This window comes from Lycium ferocissimum, chromosome 1, assembly GCF_029784015.1.
Source record: "Lycium ferocissimum isolate CSIRO_LF1 chromosome 1, AGI_CSIRO_Lferr_CH_V1, whole genome shotgun sequence".
Lineage (NCBI taxonomy): Eukaryota > Viridiplantae > Streptophyta > Magnoliopsida > Solanales > Solanaceae > Lycium > Lycium ferocissimum.
Window position 1 is genome coordinate 49,616,553 of NC_081342.1, and position 27,921 is coordinate 49,644,473.

At 36.6% G+C, this 27,921-nt stretch overlaps 1 protein-coding gene across 5 annotated transcripts; it reads left to right on the forward strand.

Annotated features, from left to right (window-relative positions):
- The first annotated feature begins 1,092 nt into the window (after positions 1 to 1,092).
- On the forward strand, positions 1,093 to 27,594 carry LOC132055102 (uncharacterized). 5 transcript variants are annotated; one of them, XR_009414531.1, is made up of 20 exons: positions 1,093 to 1,313; positions 1,543 to 1,652; positions 6,137 to 6,295; positions 6,717 to 6,782; positions 6,898 to 6,987; positions 7,135 to 7,437; positions 7,539 to 7,636; positions 8,650 to 8,685; positions 8,904 to 9,024; positions 9,141 to 9,377; positions 10,248 to 10,343; positions 10,466 to 10,531; positions 10,731 to 10,769; positions 10,844 to 10,978; positions 16,259 to 16,620; positions 16,878 to 16,971; positions 19,771 to 19,947; positions 20,240 to 20,357; positions 21,912 to 22,183; positions 27,197 to 27,594. XR_009414531.1 is itself a non-coding variant. In XM_059446888.1 (19 exons), the coding sequence occupies exons 2-18, from the start codon at positions 1,554 to 1,556 to the stop codon at positions 20,336 to 20,338; spliced, it is 2,277 nt and encodes a 758-aa protein (XP_059302871.1). In that variant the 5' UTR covers positions 1,093 to 1,313; positions 1,501 to 1,553; the 3' UTR covers positions 20,339 to 20,357; positions 27,197 to 27,594. The 5 variants fall into 5 exon arrangements, 4 of the variants coding, with proteins under 4 accessions (XP_059302871.1, XP_059302870.1, XP_059302873.1 ...); XM_059446888.1 differs by lacking the exon at positions 21,912 to 22,183 and having other exon boundaries at positions 1,501 to 1,652; XM_059446887.1 differs by lacking the exon at positions 21,912 to 22,183.
- The last annotated feature ends 327 nt before the right edge of the window (positions 27,595 to 27,921 follow it).

Sequence of the window (27,921 nt, forward strand, 5' to 3'; positions counted from 1 at the left end):
ATAAATCAGAAGAAGATAAGATTCGATGTAGACTTTGTGGTTTAACTAAAAATCATAAGTCCAGATCGGGACATGGACCGATTAATCCTTTGATTCGACACTTGAAGGATAGGCACCCATATGCATATGCAAATCTTCATTAGAATTTGAACTTTCAAACTTCTCTTGTTTAAATTTATGAAGTTTATTAAATTTGTAATGTTAGTCGTTTAAGTTTGTATGTTTTTGTTAAATGTAATTTTTTAGACTCGTTATATTATAAACTATTTTTTTAAACTTTAAGTTTTTAATTTATAAGTTACAACTTACACATTTCATAACATTCATTTAAAAAAAAAAAATTATTTTAATAAAACCCAGCCCGACCCGGACTGGTAGAAACTGGCCACGTGTGGGACAAAGAATTCCCAACAAAACCTAGACTGGTTGGAATTAGTCCCCCCAACACTGACACTGGACCAGACGAGTTGTTTTTTCTTTGAATCGGATCGGTCTGGCCCCTTAACAGACATAGTAGCTAGTGGTGATGACACTTTTGATTCATATTGTTTGTTAATGGTGGTAGTTAGTGGTGGCGGCTGATAATTGTGATGGTTGACAATGATAACTAATGGTGATGGTGAATGACGATGGTGGTTGGCGATATATAATGGTTGCTTGGGGTAGGATTGTCTATAGTGATTAGTGGATGTAATGGTGGTTGGTGGTGAATAATTAAAATTTAAAACATTCACTAAAGTGCAAACAGACTAAAGTTTCAAATTATGTACTTTCTCCATTTCAATTTATTTGTCTTACTTTTCTTTTTAGTCCGTTTAAAAGAAATGTCTCTTTCATTTTTTGGCTACTCTTTAATTCTAACCTTCACATAAATGTTTAAGATTAGAAAATTAAAAATGTATTTTGGAACATTCTATATATCTTTAGTTAATAATCCCCAAATTCAAAAAGTCATTTTTACTCTTTTAAATTAAATATCAAGTTAAAATCAGACAAACAAATTAAAACGGAAGCAATAATGACTTTTTCGTGTGATACTCCCAATTTCACCTTTGAAATTATCCGTGTGATCAAATGAGAAATTGAGAAGGTTTAGTGTTTGACTTCGGAAAAAAGAGAGAAAAAAAAAAGGGAAAAGGAATGGAAAAGATGATTTCAATCCCAAAAGTAAAATCAAAGACCTAAAGAAGAAGACACCCTTCTCTCTCTCACAGAATAATACCTTAATAATCTGCTTTCATCAAATATTCCAGCAAGGAGAGAGGTCAAGGGTTTCCACAAAGCAGCTGCTCTGTGCAATTTTAATGACGTAGGTTGATTTTCCAATTCACTTCTCCTTCCTATCAAAATGAATTACTACTCTTTCTGTCCCAATTTATGCAGTCACCCTTTCTCTTTAATATGCGGCACACATTTTTTGATATTATCCTTGGGCGAAATTTTACTTGAATTAAGAAATAGATTCAGGTTCAAACTGAATTAAGAATTGTTATCTGTTAGGATTGAAACAAACAGAAGATTGAAATAGTCCTTTATGTTTAGGGATATCTGCGATGCACCGTGTAGCAAGTTCAGGCAACACATCCAATTCGGTGAGGGCTCGGAAGGAGAAGAGGTTCACTTATGTTTTAAATGATTCAGATGACACTAAGGTGACTTGTTCTCTTACTCCTCACATTTCAATTTGTTTGTCTTACTTTCCTTTTTACTCCGTTTAATAAAGAATATGTCTCTTTCCTTTTTCGGTAACTCTTTAACTCCAACTTTCCACATGACATGTTTAAGACCACCGGATTCAATTGGTACATTCTACGTATATCATTTGTTTAAGACCACAAGATTCAAAACCAGACAAATAAATTGAAATGGAGGGAGTATATCTTTTCCTTTCTTGGTTGCCTATGTTGCTCGAGCTCTTCAAAAATACTGTTAAGAAATGTGTGTCGGATCCTCCGAAAGCTATGCAATGGACGATGCAACATGGGCGCGCAGAGGCGAATCTAAGATTTCTAGAACATGGATGCACCACTAAAAAAAAAAAAAAAAGAAGAAAAAAATGTATTATGTGAGAATTGATCCCTAGTCCTCTAGGTAAGTAACTCAATCTTCAACCAAGTGTAATATTTAGCCTTCTTGTAGCATGGGTTCCAGCTGATAACATTATACCATATTAAGAAGATATATACATAAAATACCTAGTTTTACAAAGAGACCATGGATTCACGTGCCCCAAATTTAGTGTGTAAATTCGCCCCTGCGGGCCGGCAACATTCTTGGAGGGTTCGAGCAAACATAGCTGTGCAGTAGTAGCTGCAAAAGCTGAACTCAGCAGAGTGGAAATTAGTAGAATAGTGAAGAAACAGTTATAAAATGGGACTTTTTAGGTTTCCCTCAATTTGCTTACCATTTGTTTGTTCTTTTTGGAGCATCACCCATGTGATCATCAATTGTCTTCCTCATTGAAGTTGGATGCTTTTTTTCTGTAGAGTTATCCAGATGATATCTTTTAAATCTTTTCTAGAATTTGTTGATATTTATTGTTTCGATGTGATGAGCCATGACACTACAAGGCGAAGTATCTTAGTTTAGGTTTTACATTCTTAGCAGCTGTCCTATATATATAAAAAACTCAGATCTTTCTTGGTCCGAAATTTGGCAGAGTGGGTTTGCTTCACTAGCCAGGATTCAAACTCATGACATGCACCGCCACTGACCACACATTCCACGTTGTACTACATTTTTATTCTTTAATCAAAGCCTTTTGGGCAACTTCTTATGTTACTTAAAACTCTAATAGCGTCTAGCACCGTTCACGTAAAAAAAACAAATGTGCATCACGCCTCTAGGAACCTATGGGTCTGGAATTTCATTTACAGAACGTAAAACAACATACAATAACTCTTTCTTTCTCTCTCTCTCTTTGCGTGTTCTTATCTATTTCATTTAGACTGATGGCCAATCTCTCGAGGAAGAGAGAAAGAGAAAATGAAACTGTGCAGTAGAACCAATGTAAAATAAGTGGTAACTCCTTGAAGCTGGTTCAAGTTTAGCTTAGGTTATATGAGTCCTTTGCATTTAAGTGTTTATGTCGTTAGTTACTGTTTGTAGGTCTCTAAAGAGGTTTTTCCCCCTCAACTTTAGACATGACTTATTGTAGTAGGTATTGGAATGAATCTTAAGTTGATACGTATTTGGCATTGTGGTAGAGTTGGATGATGTTGACAAGTCAAGAGTGAGTCTGTCATTAGAGGACAAGTGTCATGACCCATTTTCTGATCGAGCCGTGATTGACACTTAGTGCCATTAGGTGTCTGAGCGAACATTCTTAGCTTTTATACCCTCTTTCTAATCATGATATGCGGTGCAATTTAATACAACTCTTAAATTAAAGATTGTTATTTCATATTAAAAACTAAATTATATTCTATCTGTATTTCTGTAAACTGAAATTGTTCTTTAAGCAAAACGTAAAGTTGTTCTCATACCATATAAACTGTATGTGGGAATGTAACCATAATCCCAAAAGTAATGTGAACTGTTTATGAAGCGTTTAGATGAAAGTAGGGCGGAATGCATATGGCATGAATTCCCTGGCTATTCCTCAAAATAAATTAATCAAAGAAATAAACTGGATGAAGAAATAATGAATTTCCACGGGTAGTAAAAGCAGAGCTCGCCAATAATCTTTCTGGAGTGAGGGAGATCCTAGCCTGTAGTATACACGTCTCAATACCTATCCCTACGATGACAAAGTCAACGTAGGTTCCCAAAAAAGTGAACGTAGGTACGACTTCCTTGCCGCGCAGTAAGTATCATTGACTCCCTTACTAAGGCTGGAGCAAGACTTGATAAAAAAAAATGAATACATATTTGGAAATTCTAAAAGTACATGAAAATATGAAATTTGGCGTGCTGTTGATTATGGGCTGGAATAGTGGCAACGTGCTGGAGACAATCAAGGATGCAGTTTCTTCTTGATTTGGCTGTTTGGTTCCATTTCACCCGCTCTTCCAAAAGTTAGAAGAAGTTGGTCAAGCTGCCCAAACTTTATCTCCCCTGTCACGCTTCCTTCTAAAGTAAGTCTTCAAAGGAGGGGTTGTATCAGACTATCAGTGTACTCTCCTGAAAAGACACCTTGTCCTCTTGGCGGAATGAAGGAAACTGTCCAGCAAGTCATAGTCTTCCCAACCCGCTTCTTCAGCAGTATGATGATGCCATGGAAAGAGTAATTCTAGAGTTGGAATCCCATATTCTTTCACCCAACTGTGTGACAACACTTTATAGGTTACACCGTGAATTCCAAATCAACAGAAAGCAGTAAAGGTCCCACATCGGATGAAAAAGGGATGCGTGGTCTCCTTATATGGTCTTAGGCAATCCTCCCCTCATGAGCTAGCTTTTGGGTTGAGTTAGGACCAAGATCCATTTCTTTACATGCCCATCCCAATTCTTGTTTACTTATGCTGGCCCCCATATTAAATTGTCCATGCTCCAGATGTCCAGCCCTGGGCGTGAGGTGTGGTGTTCAAGAGGACCACACCACATCGGATGAAAAAGGGATGGTTGGTCTCCTTATATGGTCTTGGGCAACTTCCCCTCATGAGCTAGCTTTTGGGGTTGAGTTAGGCCCAATATCCATTTCTTTATAGAAGGGATAGAATATCTAAATAGCCATGAATGAGACATGGAAATTGGATGCACCTTTGCAGAGGTAGCTGCAGTTTATAGGCAACATGACCTACTTTGCAAACAATTTTATATGAACCAAAATACCGAGGAGAAAGCTTCTCATTAGGACATTTCACTAGACTCTTCTGACGATTAGGCAGTAGATAAAGTAGAACAACATCACTCACACTAAAAGGCAAATCACAACGCTTGGAATCAGATTGGGATTCCATGTGGGATTGAGCCTTCAGAAGGTTGGAATCCAATAACTATAACATCTGGTCACAGGCCAAGAGTTGCGCTTAAAGATCAGGAATTTAGTTTGACTAGGAACAAACGGATGCAATTGTACACAACCTGGAAAGGAGTCATAATAGAGGAATGGTAGCCCGTGTTGAAAGAACGCATGGAGTGGACTCCTTAGAAATACTCTTCTTCTTGCAAAATTGTGAAGTGCTAACTTCTAACTAAGTTGCTTGAACTCGGTGCGGGTATCCAATACGGTTACAGATCCGAGTGTCGGATTCGGCAAATCTAAATTTTAAGATTCGGGGGTGCGAATCCAGGTATGGATACGGATGTTGGGTTCGGCTAAGAAAATTCAAAATTATAAAAATAGAGCTATAAAGATATTCTAAATTTTGAGAGATATTCTGTGAAAACTTATATGTATATTGTCGAATTCAATCTTTCATCGTCCAAGATGGGCATTCCATTTCCCATGTCTTAAATCTGTTTTATCTTTTATTTTGAGAAATCAAAATCTCAATTTTTTCCCCAAATTTTTCCATGGACTCTTGTCAAAGTATCCGAAGTTGGTTGACCGAATCCGAGAAGTATCTCGCACCCGCACCCGTCCCAGTCTCGTGTCGAGACGGGTTCGGCATCAAAAATGAAGAGTCCGCGCAACTTAGCTTCTAACCATAACTTCTATCACTCTGGTGACTTGGATAAAGACAAAAGAAACTTTTCCCTATTTATTCTTGCGTCTTGTGGAAAATTATTATTTTCATTTGCTATATCTCCCTTGTCTCTTCTCTGCGTCTCATCTTGTTTGTAGTAAAATATCTTTTTTTTTTTTTTTGGGGGGCGGCGGGGGGGGGGGGGGAGTGAAGGTTCCTGAACAAAAGAACCAAATTTTTTTTAATGATATTTCACAGTTGGAGCTTCTGTTGATGAAGAGGTACTTTTAACTTTACCAAAGATGTAGTGCCTCTGAAATATAAGTTATTTTGGCAGCCTGTTGAAGATTGTTCACGTTTGCTTAAGCATTTCTGGTTAGTTCTCATTCATGATTATATCCGTCAGACTTTATGAATTTTGCATCTATCTGTTATCTCAACAAGCCTCCTACTATTCTTTTTACTTGTGGTTCTTGTGAATCACGAACAAGTTCTTTTTAGGTCATTCATTTTTAATACTCTGCTCAGTGATTGCTATCCGTGGTTTCTTTGCATTTCTGTCTCAGCATTGTGCAGGTGTAAATTGTTTGGCTCTGTTGAAGTCATCCTCACCCGATGGGTCTGAGTACCTATTTACTGGGAGCAGAGACGGCACATTAAAGAGATGGGAATTGGCTGAAGATGGTGCCACCAGCTGTGCTACATTTGAGTCCCATGTTGATTGGGTACTGTCCTATTTTTTTCCTCGCTAGGTCTTGTATTGTACTAGCTTTTTGACTCCCGCAGCACTAGTAGCAGTTTAATGACATCTACTAGATAGAGTCATATGCACCATATGGTACGTAAGAATCAGTTGACTTTGACCAGGCTGCACCAGATAGTTTCTTTTGTTCTTTTTGTTTTCCCTCTTCCTCTAATAAAGGTCCCCAAATATTATTTCAAGTAATTTATGCAGTGGCCCGTCTTGGTTTGGATTTCGGTTTGTTAGATGGAAACTTCTCGTTCTCTTGGATATGCCTGGATGTGCTATTGATCAGTCCTCCTAATGCTAAATCTTTTGTTGTGTAACTAGCTGTTGTCATATTTTGTTAGTTATGTTACTTGTGCTTAACTTATCAGTTGTATTGTGATTTGTGTATTGTGCAGGTAAATGATGCTGTTCTTACAGGCAATAACACTTTAGTTTCATGCTCCTCAGACACCACTGTCAAGGTATTTATATTCACTTCTAAATTTAATATTCCTATTTGCTTACAATTTTTTACACGCATTTCTATTACTTTTCATTAAGCAACTTGTTTTCTGAAAATATCTGTTGGACCATCAGGTATGGAATGGCTTATCTGAGGGATCTTGTATCAGGACACTTCGTCAGCACTCTGATTATGTCACTTGCCTTGCTTCAGCAGAAAAAAATGTAAATTCTTCTGCAAATTTTTTTTGCCATTATAAAAATTGCACTGAATCCTTAACTTCAATTGTAACTAGGGCTTCAATAGTCAGGCTGAATGCGGACTTAAATAACTCTACTTTCTGACTCATATGTCATTGTCATGAATGATAGAGCAACGTTATTGCATCTGCTGGACTTGGTGGTGAGGTTTACATATGGGACCTTGAAGGTGCACTTGCCCCTACATCTAAGTCAAGTGATGCAACTGAGGAAGACTGTTCAAATGGTGTCAGTGGTTCAGGAAGTTCATTGCCCATGACAAGCATCCGCCCTAATAGTTCGAGCAATAACATTTCCTTGCACACCCAGTCTCAAGGATATATTCCTGTGTCTGCAAAAGGCCATAAGGAGTCAGTATATGCATTGGCAATGAATGACAGCGGATCCCTTCTTGTTTCTGGTGGAACTGAGAAGGTATATTCTGGTAGTTAGGTTAGTTTTTAATCTTTCAAAATGTGCAGTTCCTAAATTAACAAAGCAGCAGTATTGATAACAACTTTCTGAGTTTCTTTAAGGTTGTGCGTGTCTGGGATCCAAGAACTGGTTCGAAGACCATGAAGTTAAAAGGTCATACAGATAATATTAGGGCGCTACTTCTTGATTCTACTGGCAGGTATGTTGGAAAAATTGATGCTATAAAGATACAAGATATTTTGATTGGTATATTAGGCTCACATTGCGAATCTTTATTCATCTTGAAGCATTTGGCCTCCATCTATTATATGTAGTTGATATACTCTGGTAAGCATGGTGGAAGATGGATTTGGACAGCCAAGTATCTTTGATGCTAGTTGCTTGATATTCGAGCAATCTAAATAGTTGTCCTTGTTAATACCTAGTTTCTGGTTGAGTTGTTAGCTGGCCAGTACATTGAGTGTTTGGCTCTGTGCTTGGTCAATAGTATTAGCTGAGTCCAATTTTGTAAGCTCTGGCTCTAGAGTCCAATAGAGCTGGTCTGTGTATATTTGCATACTTGGTTGAACAAAATCTTTTAGTTTGACCAAAAAAAAAAGGGAGCGAATGCTGTTCATTTCCTCCAACTTATGAGGGTGGCAGATAGTGTTTTCAAAGGCTTGCTTAAAGCGCCTTAACCTTGAAGGTCACTGAAGCTCAGATAGTGCGCTTTGCCTCGCTCAATTGGCGCTTTAGTGTAGACGTCAAAGTGCTAAGGCATGTGCGCCTTCACTAATAGGTGCTTTCTTACACACACACACAATTAATCAGTTGGGCTCTGGACGTACTTTATTTGTCTTTTAGTTAGAAAACTTTGTATAAGTACTATGCTGGCCAGAGAAAGATTGTTTTTGATGCATGTGCCAAATTGCTTTCTGTTTTGTGCTTTATCCAACAAAAGTCGAAACATAGTTCTCATATTTTTTCCTTTCCTTTTATCTTTTGATAGAGACCAAATGTTTTTCTGTTTTCACCTAAGCCCTCAGAAAGTAACATCTTTATTTTATCTCATGTGGGTTATTAGCTGTTTCTTCTTGGTTTTGAGTTCCCACACTTGTTGGCTTTTGACAGTTCATTATTCATATGAAGATTAAGCATTAATGCTTGCTGTATTTTGTAAATGTGATTTGTTGGGTTCTTTTAAATGATGGCCTTATCCTATATTTTTTGTAGGTTCTGCTTATCCGGGTCATCTGATTCGATGATTAGGTAAGGATTGATTGCATCATCCAAGGAGTGGGGGGTGGATAGCCGAATCTTTAAATTCTGCCAAGTTGATGAGAAACATGCAGTAAACCATGCCTGGCTTCACTATATTCATCATATGTGTCATGAGTAGTCACTCATTGCTGTCTAAATCTTGCATTTGTTATTTGCACATTTTGTGTTATGTTAGAATTGAATTTTACTTTGCCTCCAATGATTAGATTATGGGATCTGGGTCAGCAGAGGTGTGTGCATTCGTACGCTGTGCATACCGATTCCGTATGGGCACTTGCCAGCACTCCAACATTTAGTCATGTTTATAGTGGTGGAAGAGATCTCTCTGTAAGTGGGATACAACTTATCGAACATGCTTTCTCTTGCCAATTTCTTTTCCCAACTTCTTAGACTTCTATGCTTGCTAAATCATCCTCTTTACAAAAAGTTGTTTGTATTTGCAGTTGTACTTAACAGATTTGGCAACAAGGGAAAGTGTCTTGCTTTGTACAAAGGATCACCCAATTTTGCAGTTGGCATTACATGGTGATAGCATGTGGGTGGCCACAACTGATTCTTCTGTTCATAAGTGGCCAGCAGAAGTGCATAATCCCCAGAAAGTTTTCGAAAGAGGGGGTTCGTTCTTGGCTGGAAACTTGTCCTTTTCCAGGGCAAGGGTTTCATTAGAGGGATCTACCCCTGTGAGTTAACTTCGACATACCTTTATATCTTTTCTTGTGGTTCAAGCTAATGTTCCTGAATACATGTGCAATTGCAGTCGTGGGTTCAAAATAGTTTCTGTTTTTCTGTATGGCCATTATGATGAATTGAGCTTCTGAGACTTGGAAACTGGCGTCTGTTAAATGAGGAGGACATGTTAAATTTTTTGTTGTCAAATGTTTTATTCATGTGGAAGTTGCCAGGACTCTGAGGACTGAAGTTGCTACGGTTAAATTGAAACAAAACTACCTATAGGATCATCTAAACCTGAGCATCTGTGATTGTCAGGGATACCTAGACGATTCTCAAAACTGAAAAGGTGATGTGATTGTACATGATAAAAGAAAAGGATCACAGGGAAAAGGAGGGGGCTGAAGCTATGGAATTCAGTTGTTCAACATTATTTGTCATATTGTACTAGTTTCCAGCAATAGCTCAGTAATGGAACTAATACATGCACAGTAATGGAACTAATACATGCACTCTATGACTATATTACTGATGCGTGATTGATGGTGCTACAAGGTTTTCAGTGAAAGTCGTATGCGTGGTGTCCATGCTAATCTAGTAAAGTGGGCTTACTCTAATCTTGTCAGTTGGTGTAGGCGGAGGAGCTACTGGGGAAGAATTGTACAATGAGTCAATGAATTAATTTGTCCTTCTTACTCTATTTACAATTTGGGTAATTTTGTAGCCATGTTTCCTTTTCTGCATTCCACAGTTTTACTCTTTGCTTATGCAGATGAGAATTTGTAGTCAGATTATAAGTTGACTATTCATTTTTGATGTGTGCTCCTTTCCAAAGATAATACATTAGTATTAAGAAAATTAAGATTTGGATAATTTTTCAGGTACCTGTCTATAAAGAACCTTCCTTTAGCATTTATGGAACTCCAGGAATAGTGCAGCATGAGATTTTGAACGACAGAAGACATGTCTTGACCAAGGTAAAATGATCTTTTGCATTAAATTGCATTGCTAATGGCGTACTGTTCTTAATGAGGTTATATTATATTATATTTAGAAAAGTATGATTTTGTAATCTGATAGTGGATTATGTCTTTGAAAGGATACTGCTGGTACAGTTAAGTTGTGGGAGATCACAAGAGGGGCTGTAATTCAAAACTACGGAGAGGTTAGAATGAAATGTTCTGAGATCTATTAAGCAACAATGGCATTGTGGAGGCTATATTCTTATTTTTCTGAAATGATGACGATTGTCCTCTTCTGCTTTTAATTTTTTTTTTTTTTTCCTGGTGTGGCCTACCTCTTTGTTGCGTGTTTTTACCATGTCTTCCTTTCTTTTCTTTTTTACCTGATTATTTTTGGTGTAGGTTTCATTTGACAAGAAAAAGGAAGAATTATTTGAGATGGTAACAACTAGAATCCCGCTGTAGCGATTCTCCTATTTGTCGATGAATTTTTCTGATACCTTTTGCTCCTTCAGGTAAGCATCCCCGCATGGTTCACTGTGGACACAAAGCTCGGAAGCTTGGCTGTACATTTGGATACTCCACAATGCTTTTCTGCTGAGATGTACTCCACTGACCTCAACATCCCTGGGAAACCTGAAGATGACAAGGTATTTCCTGACATGAACCTTTTGTTTACAGTTCACTATAGTGGTTCCAGTTCTCATATCCGCATTCATTTATTCACCTTGCTCCCATCTATTACCTGATTTAGGCTCCTCTAGTTCTTATTTCCTGTAAGTTTGTTTATTACGAAGGACTGCGAAAGATGAAAGTCCAATAGGGACAGATACTTTCAGTCCACTTGAGCAATTAGTCTGCATCAAATTGATTTATTCCCTCCGTTTAATTTAAGTGAACCTATTTGACTGGGCACATAGTTTAAGAAACAAATGTAGACTTTTGAAACTTGTGGTCTTAGTCTTAAACATACCATAACATTTGTGTGTTTATAAGACTTTAGAAACATGTGGTCTCAAACATGCCATAAGATGTGAGCTTCTTATTAACAGTAAGATGGGAGTTTTAAATTAAATTGTTTCCAAATTTAGAAAGGGGTTATTCTTTTTGAAACAGGCTAAAAATGAAATAAGTTCACATAAATTGAAATGGAGGGAGAAAAATTGCTACTATATATAAGGGAGACTACCCATTTTTTGTAGTCTTCACATGATATTTTTTTTTTTTTAACTCTTTTTACCCCTAATTAAAATTTTAATAGCTTTGTGAATCTTCACACATTTTGGTAAATTTTGAGAACTTTAAGGACTTTTTCATGGCACTAAAAATGATGATGTTATGGAAAAGGTTATAGAGGCCCCACAAAGCATACTCATACATATTTGAATCTTTTATGTAGAAATATTATTAAACTTGTTTCAAATTATGTTTTTCCTTAAGAATTTATTATAGACACATAAAGAATTATCATGTCATTCAATTCTATCTTAATATAGGCTTAATTATTGAACTAAAATATTATTCTTATAATACTATTTATTATTTATTAATGTTGTTTATCATTTGCTATTTTAATTTTTTATTCGTCCATTTAGTAATTTCTTTTTAATTTTTCCCTACAATCTTATGCCGTACATGCTGGCGAACATAAGTAATTTATAAGGATTTCACTTAAGTTTGGATTAAATTTTAAATTAAGAACTTATATCATTAAATACTTCAAAAATGTAAATTACAGTCCCTCCGTCTCAATCGAAAAAATGAATTCCGAAGTTACGTTTTTACGTGCGCACTCAGGTAACATAAAATTTATTTACTATATTAAAAGAGTAACTATAAAATATTATTTTTATATATTCTGAAATTTTTTGAAAAAATAATTTAGTTAAAGAAAATACAATTTGATTTTCAAATAGTAATAACACTAGACAATTGCAAAAAATATATCTTTTACTTTTTTCTTAAATATTAAAATATTTTGCAAAATATCGCATATTCAATATTTATATAGTTTAGGATAAAATAGTTGTGTTTAACATGAAAAAGGTATTACAATGTAGATTTCATAAAATGGTTTATCAAATTAAGAAAAGGTAAAAAATATTATTTTTTAACATGCATTTTTTGGAAGGTAAAAGAAAGCTTAAAGTCAGATCTATTGACTTTTCAGTATTTTTTTGTGATTAATTTGAAAGAATCTACAAAAATTCTTGTAATATCAAGGCTTTTAATTAGTTATATTTATTTGTGAGTTAACTTTATTGATTTCATCTTGCAACAATATGTGCGCATAAAATATATTTGACATAAATTGAATACTGTAATATCTTTGGTAAAAAAATAAGTTAGCCAATATGGATTCAGTTCAAAGAAACAAATGAAATTAATTGAACATATGAAAACTCAATTTGGATCATTGGACACTTTAATCTCAGAAAATTTAAGTAAAATGGAAATTAGAAGAGCCTTTAAATGTTTTTTATTAAAAAAAAAAAATCTAATATATAAAGTAAGAAAAATACTTTCCTTTAATTTTCAGGTACGCTTTTGTACTTTAATATTTTAGAAGTCTTTCGAAGTATCAGATTGATGTTAAAAAAACAAAGCAGAAAAAATTTAAAAGATACCTACAAATTAAAATTTTAACGTCAGTTTGGGTCCGGGCTTAGCATGGGCCAAATGACACTAGTTATGAAAGATAAATAGATTGGTAGCATGTCTGTATAGATGAAGGGGATAGTTCGTTAAAAATGGAGACGGAGCCACTCATACACTTCCTAATTAGTTTTTGAAACCATCTAGGTATGACATCAATGAAATGACTTTGATTTATCAAAAAAATTAAATTGGTGAAAACTTATCTGTTTTTAACATTTGTTTCGTCATTTGTTGTCAAGCCTAAATTATTCAGATCACTGGAAATATTTTGATATTAAGGTGTTATTTACCTTCTCTTTCCATGAGTATCTGATTACTTCAGTTACCACAAGATAGGTCTGATAAGAACGTTAATTAGAAATTTCTTTTCAATGCATTTAGCTGTCTTGTGTTTGAATGTCAGGGAAACATTAATAAGTTATATTTGCATTTGCTGAAATAAATATTGCAGCATAGGCGCCTTGGAGACATTCTTGCTGTTCCATAAAATGTCAGTAATAGCTTAGAAATCTTGCAGTCCCTAAGACATCTTACCTGAGGCCCTGGAGATAATGCAAATTGCTAAGATTGCTAAGTATATTACAAGGCATTTCTTGAAACAAACCCCTTCTCCCTCCACTGTCCCCCCAAACCAAAAGCTAAGGGAAAAACAGCTACCTTCTCTTGCAGACCCTAAGACATCTTACCTGGGCCCAGGGAGTTCGCAAATTGCTAAGAATACTAAGTAATATACAAGGCATTCATTGAAACAAACCCCTTCTCCTCCGCTCTCCGCCCAAACCAAAAGCTAAGGGCAAACAGCTACCTTCTCTTGCATAACAACCTACCCAGTTTCCCAAAAAAAAAAAAAAAAAAAAAAAAAAAACACCTGCCCAGTTAAAAAAAATGCACTGAATTGAAATTTGAGGATTCCTCATCCTAATTAGTTGGTTTATAACAGTGTTGTGAAAGGCGAGAGGCGTGCCTCTGCCGCCTTTTAGGGCTGTGGCGAGCTCACCTTCAAAAGGCGAGCCAAAGGCGCTAATGGTGTCGAGGCGAGGTGGCGAGGCGACAGTGGGTATTTAAAAAAAAAAAAAAAAGCAATTAAAAGTTGAAGACTTAAATGAAAACACCGGCTAGGGTTTTTTTTGCCTCTCTTCTCCTTCAAGCTTTTCAGGTACGCTCTCTTTCTCCTTCTTCTTCTTCAGTTCTTCTTTCTTCCTCCTCTGTTTTCTTCTTCTGTTCTTCTTTTTTTTTTCCCGGCGACTCCTCTGTTTCCGGCGACTTCTGCAATTTTTTTTTCCTCCTTCTATTCTCTTCTTCTTTTTCTACTCTGTTTTCTTCTCCTCTGTTTTTTTCTTTTTCTATTTTCTCCTCTGTTTTTTTTTTCTCAACTGCCAGTGAGGCAGTGACTGTATTTTCTCCTCTGTTTTTTCTGTTCAATAATTATTGAGTCATTGACTCATTCAAGTTCTAAACTTTTAGAATCTACTATCTACTTTTAATTTTTGAATTGAAATATTTGCTAATATGTTATTGCTAGTGAGATTTTGATTATTTATATATGCAATTAAATATTTTAATTTTTTGGTATTTATTGGCGCCGCACTTCAAAAAGGCGAGCGCCTCGCCGCTTGCTTCGCCTTAAGGCGAGGCAGGCCCTTGTCGCCTTTTGTCGCCGCGCGCCGTCAAAACACTGGTTTATAATTAGTTCTCCTAATTATTGGGCATGTTTGGTCTGTATAGCAGCTATAGCTAAATAACTCCTCTTCATGTATCTTCTTCAGTGATAGTGGATATCTTGAATGTTTTGACTTTTTTTTTTTTTTTTAACATAAGAGTTTTCATCAAGAAAATAGCTAAAAGGTATGTGATGGTACTTATGGACTCTGCAATTATCTTAGAATGACCTGAAATTTTGCTTATTTTGTCTCATTCTGAAGTTCCCGCTTTTGATTTCGGGTTGTTGGTATTATTCCCTTATTTGATTTTTTTGCCTTGTGGATTTTCTAAGTGGTTTTGACTTCTTGTGTACTACCAAATGTCCGGGGGGGGGGGGCGCACATTTAGGTTAAAACCAAAAAAACTGACTGATCCGAAATATTGACTTTTTCGGCCAGTTTCGGTGTGAAATTTTTTATTATTCTTTTAGGTGATTGGTTTCTCAAAAAAAAAAAAAAAAAAAAAAAAAGAGAATTGGGTAACCGAAAAACCAAAATTGTGAACATTTTATTATTCAGATTTTTCCCCACTTCAAGCAAACCAATGCTTCACTTCTTTCCCCACTTTAGACATGCCCATTCCGCACTGCTGCAGCTCAATTCTTTCCTTGTCTAGGCATTCAAGCCTAGTAACGAAAGAACCAAAGACCCAAAGTGATGTAAAGATATTATTATTTATTCATCATCTGGTATATGATTCGGAGGATGGTTGCAACGGTGAGGGATCGGAGAACGGAGATAAAGATGAGAGAGGAGATAGAGGTCGAAGGTGTAGGTAGAGAGAGGACTAGGAGCAAGTTAGGACATTGAGTAAAGAATGAGTGAGAAACCGAGTCCCATTTCCAGTACCAGTTTCTCAAAAAAAAAAAAAATGAGTTGCTATTTCTGGTGCAAAACCATAGCTCTTTAAGGAGAAAATCGAATGGTGAGTCAAAGGGTTTCTGTGGGGTTTACACCAAGTGCCAAACAATTACTAAATGAGGGGCTTTGGGTTTATCAATTGTGGCTGAAGTTCAGTTTCGATCTCCTTAGAGAAATGGTACTTTCATTAAATATGTTGAGCAAAGAAAGATACAATTACCAGTTTCAAAAAAAATAAAAAATAAATAAAGAAAGATAGAATAAGCTATATAGAGAAACACTTTTTTTTACAAGTCTAGGCATCATTTTTAAGCCCATTTTCTGATAAAAAGGTCAAAAATCCAAGTTTAGGGTCTTTAGTGACAAGAAAAACTTGAAAAGAAGATGCTTTCAGCCCTTTCTTTTTGTAGAAAAGTCCAAGTTGAAAAAGCCCAACAGAAACCTTAAAACGAATAATGCAAACAGTCTAACTGAAACTTAAGACAGTGTTGGTTTGTACTTTTCCAAACCGAAAAATCGAAAAGCTGAACTGAATTTTTAAAAAAACCAAACCGGCTAAATGCCGGCCCCTACAAATGCTTGTGCTTTGCATGTTGTATTACACGTGGAATGGATAAATGTTTGAACCAATGTTGTGATTTGTCAGTTATACCAATAAAGTTTGATTGATTCCCTTACACAATTTTGTTCGTTGTCCCGTTTTAATGATAGGTCAATTTGGCACGAGAAACACTTAAAGGGCTGTTGGTGCATTGGTTAATCAAAAGAAGGCGGAAATTTGGATCTCAATCGTCAATTAATGGAGAAGTCCCATCTGGAAAATATGTATCTACAAGGATTTTGACTGCATCTAGAATGGAATTAGATGGTAATGCTGATAATGATTCTGCAGTGTTTCCCCCCTTTGAATTTTCAGCAGCATTTCCTCCATCCATCATGACTGAGGGCTCTCAAAGTGGTCCTTGGAGGAAAAAGATCACCGACTTAGATGGAACTGAAGACGAGAAGGACATTCCATGGTGGGTTATAGACTGCGTGATGAACAATCGGCTGCCTCCCAGGGAAAATACCAAGTAAATCTCCAAAGCTGTATATTTATTTTCTTGACAATCCTTGAATTGCATGTTTGAATTAAATAGTACTTAAGTTTTAAAATCAAGTCTTTCAGGATTGCAATCTCACTTTTTAAAGGAGCAATGTGCTGCTAATTTCCGTTATTTCTTCCAGTCGCTTGCGCTACACATATGCTTAAAGAAGAGCTATTGATATGTTCCTTCTAGCTGTGATAAATTACTTTGACATAACCCCTTTTCTATAAAATGGTTTGCAGATGTAGCTTTTATTTGCATCCATGTGAAGGTTCTACTGCCCAGATCCTTACCCAAGGCAAACTGAGTGCACCTCGCATATTAAGAATTCACAAAGTAAGCATCTTTAGTTTGATATCAATGTGGAATCAATTTACTGTCCTGATGATAGTGAGTCCTTGTTGGCTACTAATTACACTTCGTGTTATTGTCCATACTATTGCGAGACTTGCACTTTTCCTTTTCCTGGACACCTCCTACTAAAACGCCACATGATTTGGGAAAAGCAAATATACCGAAGAATATCTGAAGGAAATCACAATAAAATATGCCCCGAGTTACCCAAAATGATTTTTCAACTTTTATTGGGTACAACCCTGAGTTACCTAAAATGATTTTTCAACTTTTATTGGGTACAAGACCCGTACCATGGTTATCCTTTGAGATGTTGACTCCATATTGCTATAGTCTTTTTTTTTTTTTTTTTGACAAGGTAACATACTGTATTAATAAATCATCAGCATAAAGTGCTGGAATCCAAAAAATAACGGCTTGAATCTACATCCAAAAGAGTAAAAACAAGACTATCTCTAAATCCTATTTCATCTTACAAGGATCCTAGGATGTCCACTATAGAAACAGGGTCATCTATATACTCTGAAATACACCAATAACAAAAACTTATAATGCAATTCATTTTAATCCTTTGCAAGGAGCTGCTATTGCCTTCAAAACATCTAGAATTTCTCTCCTTCCATATGGTCCACCAAATTACTGCTGGGACAGTTCTCCATCTGTCTTTGTTTGTGCAGCTACCTCCCTCAGTATTCCAACTTAATAGAGCCTCTCCTGTTCTTCCAGGCATAGTCCACCTAATACCCCTGAAACTGGTGAAGAGATTCCATAGCTGACTAACCACTTTGCAATGAAGAAACAGATGGTTAATTGTCTCTGCCTTTCCCTCACAAAAAAAACATCTTGAACACATATGTGTGTCCCTCTTCATGAGATTCTCCTGGGTAAGAACAGCTTCTTTCACTAGCTGCCAAGTGAAATCAGTCACTTTTTAAGGGATTTTGACTTTCCAGATAAGCTTCCAAGGCAAAAAAACTGATCTGAGATCCCATCTGATTCCTGTCCTTATAAGCAGAACTTACTGTAAATATACCTTTGCTGTGACATTTCCATCTCAAAGTATCTTCTCCTTCTTGCAGCCCTTTACATTGATCTAAAGTGCCATAAAAATTAGCCAATCTTTCATCTCCCAGTCTTGCATCAACCTTCTATTTGTCAAATTCCATCCTTGATTAGACCATACTTCATGTAGAGTGGCCTCCTGTTGTTGATTCAAAATGTAGATATCAGGGAACAGTTGTTTAAGACTAACATTCCCTAACCAATTGTCTTCCCAGAACAAAATCCTCCTGCCATCTCTCACATTAAAACTAGTTCTTTCCATGCCACAAGTTTCTGATTGATCTCCACAAACTAGTGCCATATGTGATGTTAACTTCTTTGTCTTCCAGAATCCTTCCTTTTCATATTTAGCTTGAATCACAGTGCCCCATAGAGTTTGATCTTTCTTAGGAAGTCTCCGAAGCCATTTCATCTGGAGACTTCTGTTCTGCTTCCTCAGATTTCTGATTCCTAACCCTCCATGTTTCTTGGCCAGAATTAAGGTTTCCCATTTGACTAAATGGTAACCTTTTGTCTCCTTGTTTCCTTGCCACAAAAAATTCCTCCTAAGAGCATCAAACACAGAATTAATCAGTACCAATCTCCCACCCAGATATAAATAATTCGATTTCCATCTAGTAAATCTTTTCTCACATCTTTCCAGTAGATCATTCCATATTTCTTTGGATTTGCTTTTAGCTCCCAAAGGCACCCCCAAATAAACTGTTGGAATCTGACCTATCTCTCCACCCAAAATTCCAGCCAATTGTTGAATCCTGGCCACCTCATTAATTGGAAAAATAAGACTTTTCCTCCAGTTAATGTGAAGCCCTGAAGTGGCTTCAAAGAGTATAAGAATAATCCTCAAATACTTCAACTGACTTTCCTCTGCCTCACAGCAAATAAGTGTGTCATCTGCATATTGTAGGTGTGTTACTTCAACTCTTTCATTCAAATCCTCTGCTACATTGAAACCCCTAATCCAACCTTTATTATGAGCAGTCTTCACCATATTGTTCAATCCCTCCATCACTAGAATGGATAAGGGGTCACCTTGTCTCAAACCTCTTTGAGAAGGGAAAAAAACCTTCAGGAGATCCATTTATCAAAACAGAGAATCTGACAGTGCTAATGCAAAATCTCATCCATCTAATCCATTTCCCTCCAAACCCCATCTTCTGCATAATTCCTAGCAAAAAATTCCAGTTCACGTGATCATATGCCTTCTCAATATCCAATTTACACATATTGTTATAGTCTTATGTCAAGTAAAATCCCAATAGTCTCTGTAGTCTTCGGAGATCTTAGTTAATATTTGACGATGCATCAGATAGCGAAATGAAAAGCTGAAAAGGACTATGGCTGCAAAGGCGATGATTGTTCAGTCAGTTAATTGAGGATGGGATGTGTATGTGAATGAGTAGTTCTTATGGTACCATAAGTTGTTACAGCTTAAAGTGCGATGGGTTAATTATCCTGATAATACTAGCGGTTACCAGGTAATATCTTATCTTCAAGAACATGGTTGATATCTCCAATCTGGGGGAGTGTCATCAAATGGATAAGTGAACTGACTTTTGATTACTACTTGGATAGTTACGTCTTTTGTAGCCACACAAATGTTATGGCTTGTTTTAGACCACAAGTTTCAAAGCTTTCTTTCTTTCTTTCTTAAAATCCGTGCCCAGTCAAACGGTAACACATATATAACTCAAAGTGGTAGTTATTTTCCTTCTCCAGGTTATCAATTATGTCATAGAAAAGATGGTTCTCGACAAGCCTTTGGATAGCGTAAACTCGGATGGAACTTTTGCTCCTGGTATGCATGGAGGTACTGGAGGAGATGGCTCATTCCAGACTGGGCCGAAGCCTTGGCAAAAGCTTAAGCCATCTATAGAGATCCTGTGCAATAACCAGGCAAGTTCAGGTTTCTGTTTCTGGGTTTGAGATGCTTCACATATTAAGATCTTAATTTCACGCACCGTTGTAGTTTTCTGCTTCATCTTTATACTCTAGATCGGAGCTTCTTGAACTTAAATTTTTAGCAAATATTCCGTTACATCAATACTGATTCTCAAAAAAGAAATATTGACTTTGCCACATCAATCTTTGTATATGTTGCCTTCAAACACAATTTCCCAAGTGGGGATATTTTCCAGGTTCTGCTGACACTGCTTTCTGGTTAAATGAAATTTTATTGCCTTACCAGGTTTTATCCCCTGATATGAGCTTAGCAACTGTCCGGGCCTATATATGGAAGAAACCTGAAGATGTTGTACTTAATTACCGTGTGTTGCCGAGCAAGTGACAGGACTGAAAGTTATGAGGTATGCTTGATTATTTTTGTCTGTTTCGAAATGGTTCTGTGTTGTATCTTTTCCTTTATACACTATTTCATCCTTTCGAGCTATTCCTTTTCTTGTGAGAAAATAAGAGACACAGGAGAGAACATCGAGAGTGCTTGAAGACTAATGTCTTACGCCCATATCCTTTTTTTTATTTATTTATTTATTTATTTATTTTTTATTTTTTTTGATTTTTTGAAATTACACCCATATCCTTTTATACACACACTTTACAATATATGTGATACTTTCTACTCAATGTGAACATTAACACTATATTACATCAAGCCTAACTTTCTACAACTAACCATTTTCAACTATCTAATCCTCTAACTATACTTGTATGTACCGAGCTTGTTGTATATGTAACTAATTCTCGAACTGGTGAGAGATTTTGTAAATATATCAGCAATCTAATCATTCGACCTTATGCACTTCATGACATTGTCGTCTTAAAATATACTCTCTATCAAAGTGACATTCAATTTCTATATCCTTGTTTCTCTCATTCAACACTATATTTGATGCAGTGTGAAGTGCAACTTGATACCATTACTAGTTTGAAATGCATTTGGTTAATCTTTTCAATCTTTCAATTCTTTGAGTGGTTGCTTGATCCGTATGAGTTGAAAAGTTTCCACTGTCGTGGCCGGATATTCAGCTTTTGCACTTGAGCTTATAACCGCGTTCTGTTTCTTGTTTTCCAAGAATCCAGATTACCCACAACTAGAATGCTGTTTCTGGAATTAGAACGTCTATTAGAAGGAAACCTAACCCGATCTGCATCCGTTTGTCCAAGTATCTTCTTGTCCTCGAACCTTGTAAAATAGTACTTTTTCTTAAGCAGATTTTAAATATCAAAGGATTTGAACCAGTACGTCCCAAAAACCACCAAACAGACTATCATGTCGAGTAACTGCGAGATAGTTCAACTTTTCAACCAACCTCTTTGATCACCTTGGATCATTAAATGTGTCCCCCTAACCGTTACTTTTAACATTCAGATTCATAAGAGTGTAAACGAGTCCACAAGTGATCATTTATGTCTCTTCAGGAATGCTAAGAGCATACTAACTTTGTGAGATGACAATAGCTAAACAAGATTAGGCGACCTCCATACCTGGAAAAAACCGCACTTTGCCTAGGTCCAACAACAACATATCCTGTCTAATCCCAGTCCCACAAGTGGGGTCCGAGGAGGGTGGTGTGTACGCTTCCTTACCCCTGCCTAGGTCCTTGGTCTAGAATTGTTGAGGAGATATTATTCGAGACTAGGAGACCTCCATGCCTGGAAAATACCTACTCTGCCTAGGTCCTTGGTCTAGAATTGGTGAGGAGGTATTATTCAACTTCAAATACTCGTTTTTCTTAGCTTCAACCAAATATTGTCCAAACGGGCAGTAATCAACTTTTAGTCATGCCAAACTCTTGAATAACCATGCTAAACTTGCCCAACCATGCTTGAGAAGACTAGATGGACAGATCAGTTATGGATTTTTGTCATCAATTTGAGGAAAATTATGTGGGTGATGACAGGAAGCATAAAGGAGGTATTAAAATGCGGGAATAGAGATGGCAATGCAACCAACATGGAGGAGAGATACAAGATTGTCCCACCATGTATTTGGTGGTCTGTTTGGGCAGAAAGGAACCAAAGATGATATGAGAACAAGCAATGCAACATTCAGAAGTTCAAGATGAATTGCTTAGCCCTCTATTATTTTTGGCGTAAACGGGAAATGTTAATACAAACTGAAGATATTTTTGTTCTAGACAGTGTGGAGATCGAGGATCAGGATAGAAGGCTAGTGGTAGGACTAGTATTATTTTCCTTCCCAGTAGGATAAGTATTATTTTCGTCATTCTACTTAGTATTCTCAGTTTTGCCCTATAGTTTCTTGTCCTTGATTTTCTGCTACTATCTGTTATTTCTTGTACTTTGAGTATTTTATTTATCTATTCCTTTTTCCAGATTGTTTATCATGGTCTTTGATCTTGCACTATTTCATTTTCATACTGCTTTGAATTGCTTGTCCTTATCTGACCTTTTTTGCCATGCTTTCTCTTGAGCCGAGGGTCTTTCGGAAACAGCCTCCCTACACGGTAGGAGTAAGGTCTGCGTACACTTTACCCTCCCCGGAAGGGTACGTTGTTGTTGTTGTTTTTGTTGTAGATAGTTTGTAAATTGCTATGTAGATACGATCCCTTTTGTAATTGGCCTTACTTTTGAGGGGCACTGCACAGTTTGTGTAGAAAAGACTACGTCAGACCATATACAAATCAACCTAAGCCAACATACGAGACCACTAAACTTCCCTGAGTAAAAAAACATGGTATTGCTCCAAATGTGTTTTATCCTCAAGATGCTTGTGAATATTGTTGATACTAACTCGTGAAGAAGTCAATGGTCAACAACATCCATGACAAAAAGAAGTGGTTGGAAGCAATTTTTACCATGGGATAGAATGTATCACATAATCAAGTGAGAAGATCTTAGTATGGCCTTCACAAGGAACATGCCTCGAGCTAATTAATTTGATCGCCTACCCCAACTTTGACTGTATACACTCATCAACATGCAAGAACATATTTTCTATAGAGGCATAAGAACAACCGCCCAAGTACCAATAGAGTGTAAAACAGGCATCTCCAATCATAGCTTGTTATTAGCCTGATCTGAATGAGCTACTCCTTTAGATTCAAGAAAATGAATAAGACAAGATCAACACAAAAGCATAATATGGTGATGACAAACAATGATCACCCAAGCAGGTATATACGTGGTGAGGATTATAAGTAGGACAAATACCTTTTTGAACGGTCACTAGAGGGCTATTTGGGGAGACAAATTCGGAACCTGCGAAGGATCTGTTGCAGGGCATGAATCATATGACCCTGGTGTGCGATACCGTGGCAGTAATAAGTCCAAAACGGTGGTGCTCTGGGAGGAGATGTAAAGAGGTACTAATAAGGACGACATTGCTGGTACAAATAAAATAACAAAGATGTCAAGATGGTTAGAAGAAGGTGCATGATCATTCTGCATTAGGAAAAAAGGTGGCACCGACTGACTTAAGGTATTGGTGAAGATCAAGAGTAACAACAATAGTCCTTTTAAACTCTAGAGTAAATGGAAACTACACACTTGAGAGAATGAGGGTCTAGTCTGTCTTGCCCAGGCGTCAGGTTATATAACAAAAGAGGAGCAAGAACGCATGGACGAAGGGAATATAGAAGTGAATATGGAAATAAAACAAAGTTAGTCAAGCGGTGACACAGTGGGAGGAGATGTAGGAGAGGTACTAATAAGAGCCTTACTGTTGGTACGAGTAAACAATAGAGATGTCAAGATGGTCAGAAGAAGTTGCAAGTTAAGATTGAGCTCCGAAAAAGTGCCATTGGCTGACTAAAGTTATCAATGAAGATCAAGTGAGTGGTAATGATATCCCTTCTAAGCTCGAGAATAATCAAAAAACACTCTTGAGAGCATAAGGGTCTAGTTTATCTCGACCAGATGTCAGGTTATAACAAAACACGTGCTATCAAAGACACGAGGAGCAACTGAACATATTGGGAATGGGGAAAACAAACAGAATAAGGAACCTGGTCCTGAATAAAGGAAAGCATATGATTTATCAAAAATATGCTACCCGTGTACTGTTTTGTGTTTAATACATACAACAACCCAGAGGATACTATATCTATCCTACACACATTAGGTTCCTGTTAGAACTGTAGACTGGTTTTACTCTCTTTTGCTCACTTGTATATATGGTTTCAGTACAACCCATGTACTGTTTTGTGTTTAATACATACAAACATGTTACCTTCTCAAAAAAACAAAAAAAAATGTGCTATGAGATGTTCCCAATCTTTTGGATGTACTTCGTGTAGCATTAACTTTTTGCTGACTTACATCGATAATATACTTCTCATTACCTTTCGAAAAAATAAAATAATGTGCTGGGAAAATCGCATCACAACAAAATCGCGCGGAATGGAGAACTTCCCAACTTCTATCTAGATGCAACAGAACCTCAAAGCCAAACAGAAAACTGAGAGTTGGTAAGCCGGATGTCCGGCTTTAAAAGAGGTGGGTGAGAAAGATTCCAATAGAGCATCTCCGTGACATGTAGAGGAACAATGGCACAACCCTTCTTGGGAACTAGAATTTGGAGTTAATACTAGCATTTGGGATTAGCTTTTCGGTTTGTTACGTACCAACACAGAACTGACTGAACTCGGTGTCAAATTGTACAGATTCTTAAAGCATTAACTGGAAAACAAGACAGAAACTCGTAACCCTGCTAAACCAAATAGCAAAAATTACCATATGGGCCTTATATAGCACAGGTAGGGATCTAGTTATTAATAATCCTTTGCTGGACTGGAGCAATTCCTACTGGTCCACCAACCGCAAACGGTTATCCAATCCAAAGCATAAAATGGATGTTAGATAGCTGAATATGGTTACGCATAAATATATATACTTGAAATAATATAGTATTGATGTCTCACAGCTAGTATATAGTGATGTAAATTGGAAGTATGTGTATAAAAGGATATAAGCTTCAAGAACTTTTGGGAGACAGTTCTTCCGACGAGCTACTATTCTCTGTTAAGGTCAACTTCTTTGTCCGAAGCTACACATCATACTTTTGGCTCTATTCAATCAGTGAAATTTTTAGAGGTCTTACTAGTTAGAGTTCAACGTGCTTTTTCATTTTATTAGTTTTTGGGTCAGATTTTCTCATTACTTTTTAGACTCTAAGGATGGACTCGACTTTGCGACCCATCCAACAGGTTTCAAGATTTCCCAGTAAATCTTTTCTAGATTCTTGCCAAAAAATGGGATTTGGTATTTTGAATGGTCGGCGATTCCTCAACTTGACTATATTAGTTCCTTCAAGATAAGACACGTAAGTTCTCAATCCTTAGCTCTAGTTTGGCCATAGATTTTGAAGTTGAAACTTGAAAATTGAAAATTTGAGTTTTTGAAGTTGTGTTTGGACATGCATTTTACTTAGAAATGCTTTGAAGTTTTGCAAGTGGACGTGAGATTTCACCCAAAAATTGGTCTATATATATATATATATATATATATATATATATATATATATATATAAAGACTACACAAAACTGTTTAGTCCCCCCAATTACATATTACAAAAGTGTAAGCATCTGATCCTGTGTCATCTCACAAAGATTCTAATATTTTGAAGATAAATCTTCAAAATATGATAGAATTTCATGACCAAAGAGATATCTGAATATAAATTTTCAAAATCTGATCCAAACTCTATTATCTATGGCCAAACGCTAGCTTAATCTAGGATCCTCGGTCATCAACTCAAGCTCCTCCATATTCGGGTAATAATGTCTCTTTTCTCTACTCTTTTTCTCCTAATCTCTTCCAAGGGTTACATTATCAATGGATCGCAAACCATGCAACTGCAGTAGGTCAAATTACTTCACTTCCTTCTCTGAATTCAGTCCTTGACATCTCTGCATGCCTTGTCAATCTTATATCAATTAGTCGCTTATCCCTCTTAACTATTTTTTATAATAATATTGTTATATACGAGCAGTATGGGACGGATTACTGGCATCCATCATTAATCTCATGGACTAAACTGCCTCGATCTTCTACTATCACCCATAGTTTTGCACTGTTGCCGAATCCCTTGAGATACTTAATAAACGGTTGGACATCCTCATTTATCGAAACTTCAAAAAGGGCACCTAGCACGTCTACATTGTATTTTTTAAAACGTAATCATATTCACCTTGCTAAATACGCATTGTCCCAAGGATCGGGCATAGTTCTCCTTAGTACTTTTAAATGTTAGTGGTCCTAGTCAATTTAGTTCCAATTTGGGATTCCGATATTTGTCACCTTCGTTGATGATCATTAAAAGTATAGTTGGATTTTCTTAATGAAATAGCGTTATGAATTGTTCTACCTTTAACATACCTTCTGCGCTAAAATAGAAAATTAGTTTGGGGCTCACATTCGCATAATCCCTAGGAATAATGAGCCAAATAATCTATCCCCTAAATCTCAGCATTTTATGACTCTAGTGAGATTATTCATCAAATGTCCTATCCTTGTACATCTCAACAAAATGGGATAATAGAGAAGTATAGGAATTCTATTGAGACCATTCGGACCTAACTTATATAATCACATGTTCCGAACAACTGGATTGCTACATGCTTCCCAGCTGCCGCTCCTTGAATATCATATATTTTGGACAATACTGTAAAAGCCTTAAGTAGGGCTCCTATAGCTCTTACCTTCAAATAGACTCATTCTCTCCACCGTACTGGATAGTCTTTCTATCTCCCCTTTCGAATTAAAAAAACCAGCCTTATCTACTGTCTTATTCTATCCATTTTGCCCCTTATTGTCATGCTTATTGGCTATTAGATTAGTTTTATTAGGTAACCTTGCTTCACCTGGCATTAGGGTATTCATCTTTCTCTTTATTTGGTTCTGGGCCAAAACCTGAAACCTAGCCTGAAAGCGAACACTTTGATTTATTGCAAATCAGTTCTGTTGCTTCCTTGGTTTCGATAATTGGTGTTCATTGTCAATAGGAAATGTTGGATTCTTGAGAAGCCGCTAACTGAGCAAATAGCAAACGTAGGTTTTGAAGTGTAGGCAACAAGATATGTTTTTCTACTACATGATCTATGAGTAAACTTTTTTCTGAAGACTAGTGGAAGCCCCGTTAATATGAGATGGGTAATTTTATTTTAATATATGAAGGCCATGCTTGTGCATCTCTTCTCATCCCATCCCTCCTTGTTTCGTGCAGGTTCAGAGTGACTTGAGGTAATGGAGCTGTCCATACAGAATACTTCAGAGGGTATGCAGGTGCTTGCTGCTGGCATTATTTATTGCTTGTACATCCGGGAACCAGGCGGTTGGATTCATTTGCAAAATTTCAATGACAATCCAACTTTTACCATTTGCCTATTGAATGATGGCAAATGGTTGTCGGACCCTTTAGAAGAAATGTAAGGTTTTTATGGCTAGTAGGTCACTGCAAAGTTTATATAAGCTGAGTTTGCATGTGGTACAGGTTGTCAGTTTGGAGGGTACAGGACATGAGATCAGAAAGAATTTTTATAAATTTGTTCTGGTAGTCTTGCACGAACCACAGTGTAGGAAGTGAATAATTTATATGGAAATAAAATGTTCTTTCCAGCTAAAGTAATATACGTATTTCATCTCTTTGCTGTTTCATCTATACTGTAAAAATCAACTCTTTTATCAGTATTCTCAATTTGGTGCTGAGGAATTGGTGCCGAGCTGTTATATAGGCCAATTGATTTTGATGCAGAACCAATGAAACAGTAACAAAGAAGAAGAAAGGAAAACAGAACAGGCAAGAAAATAAGCTAAGGAACTAAGCAAATAAGATTTCGTGCATTGCTACTAATTGTATTGACAAGGACTAGAAAGGAACGCTATTATAAATTGACTTGCCAAATTTATAATTAACGGAAAGGGGCCAAAAGTATCCTTAACTATGAAAAA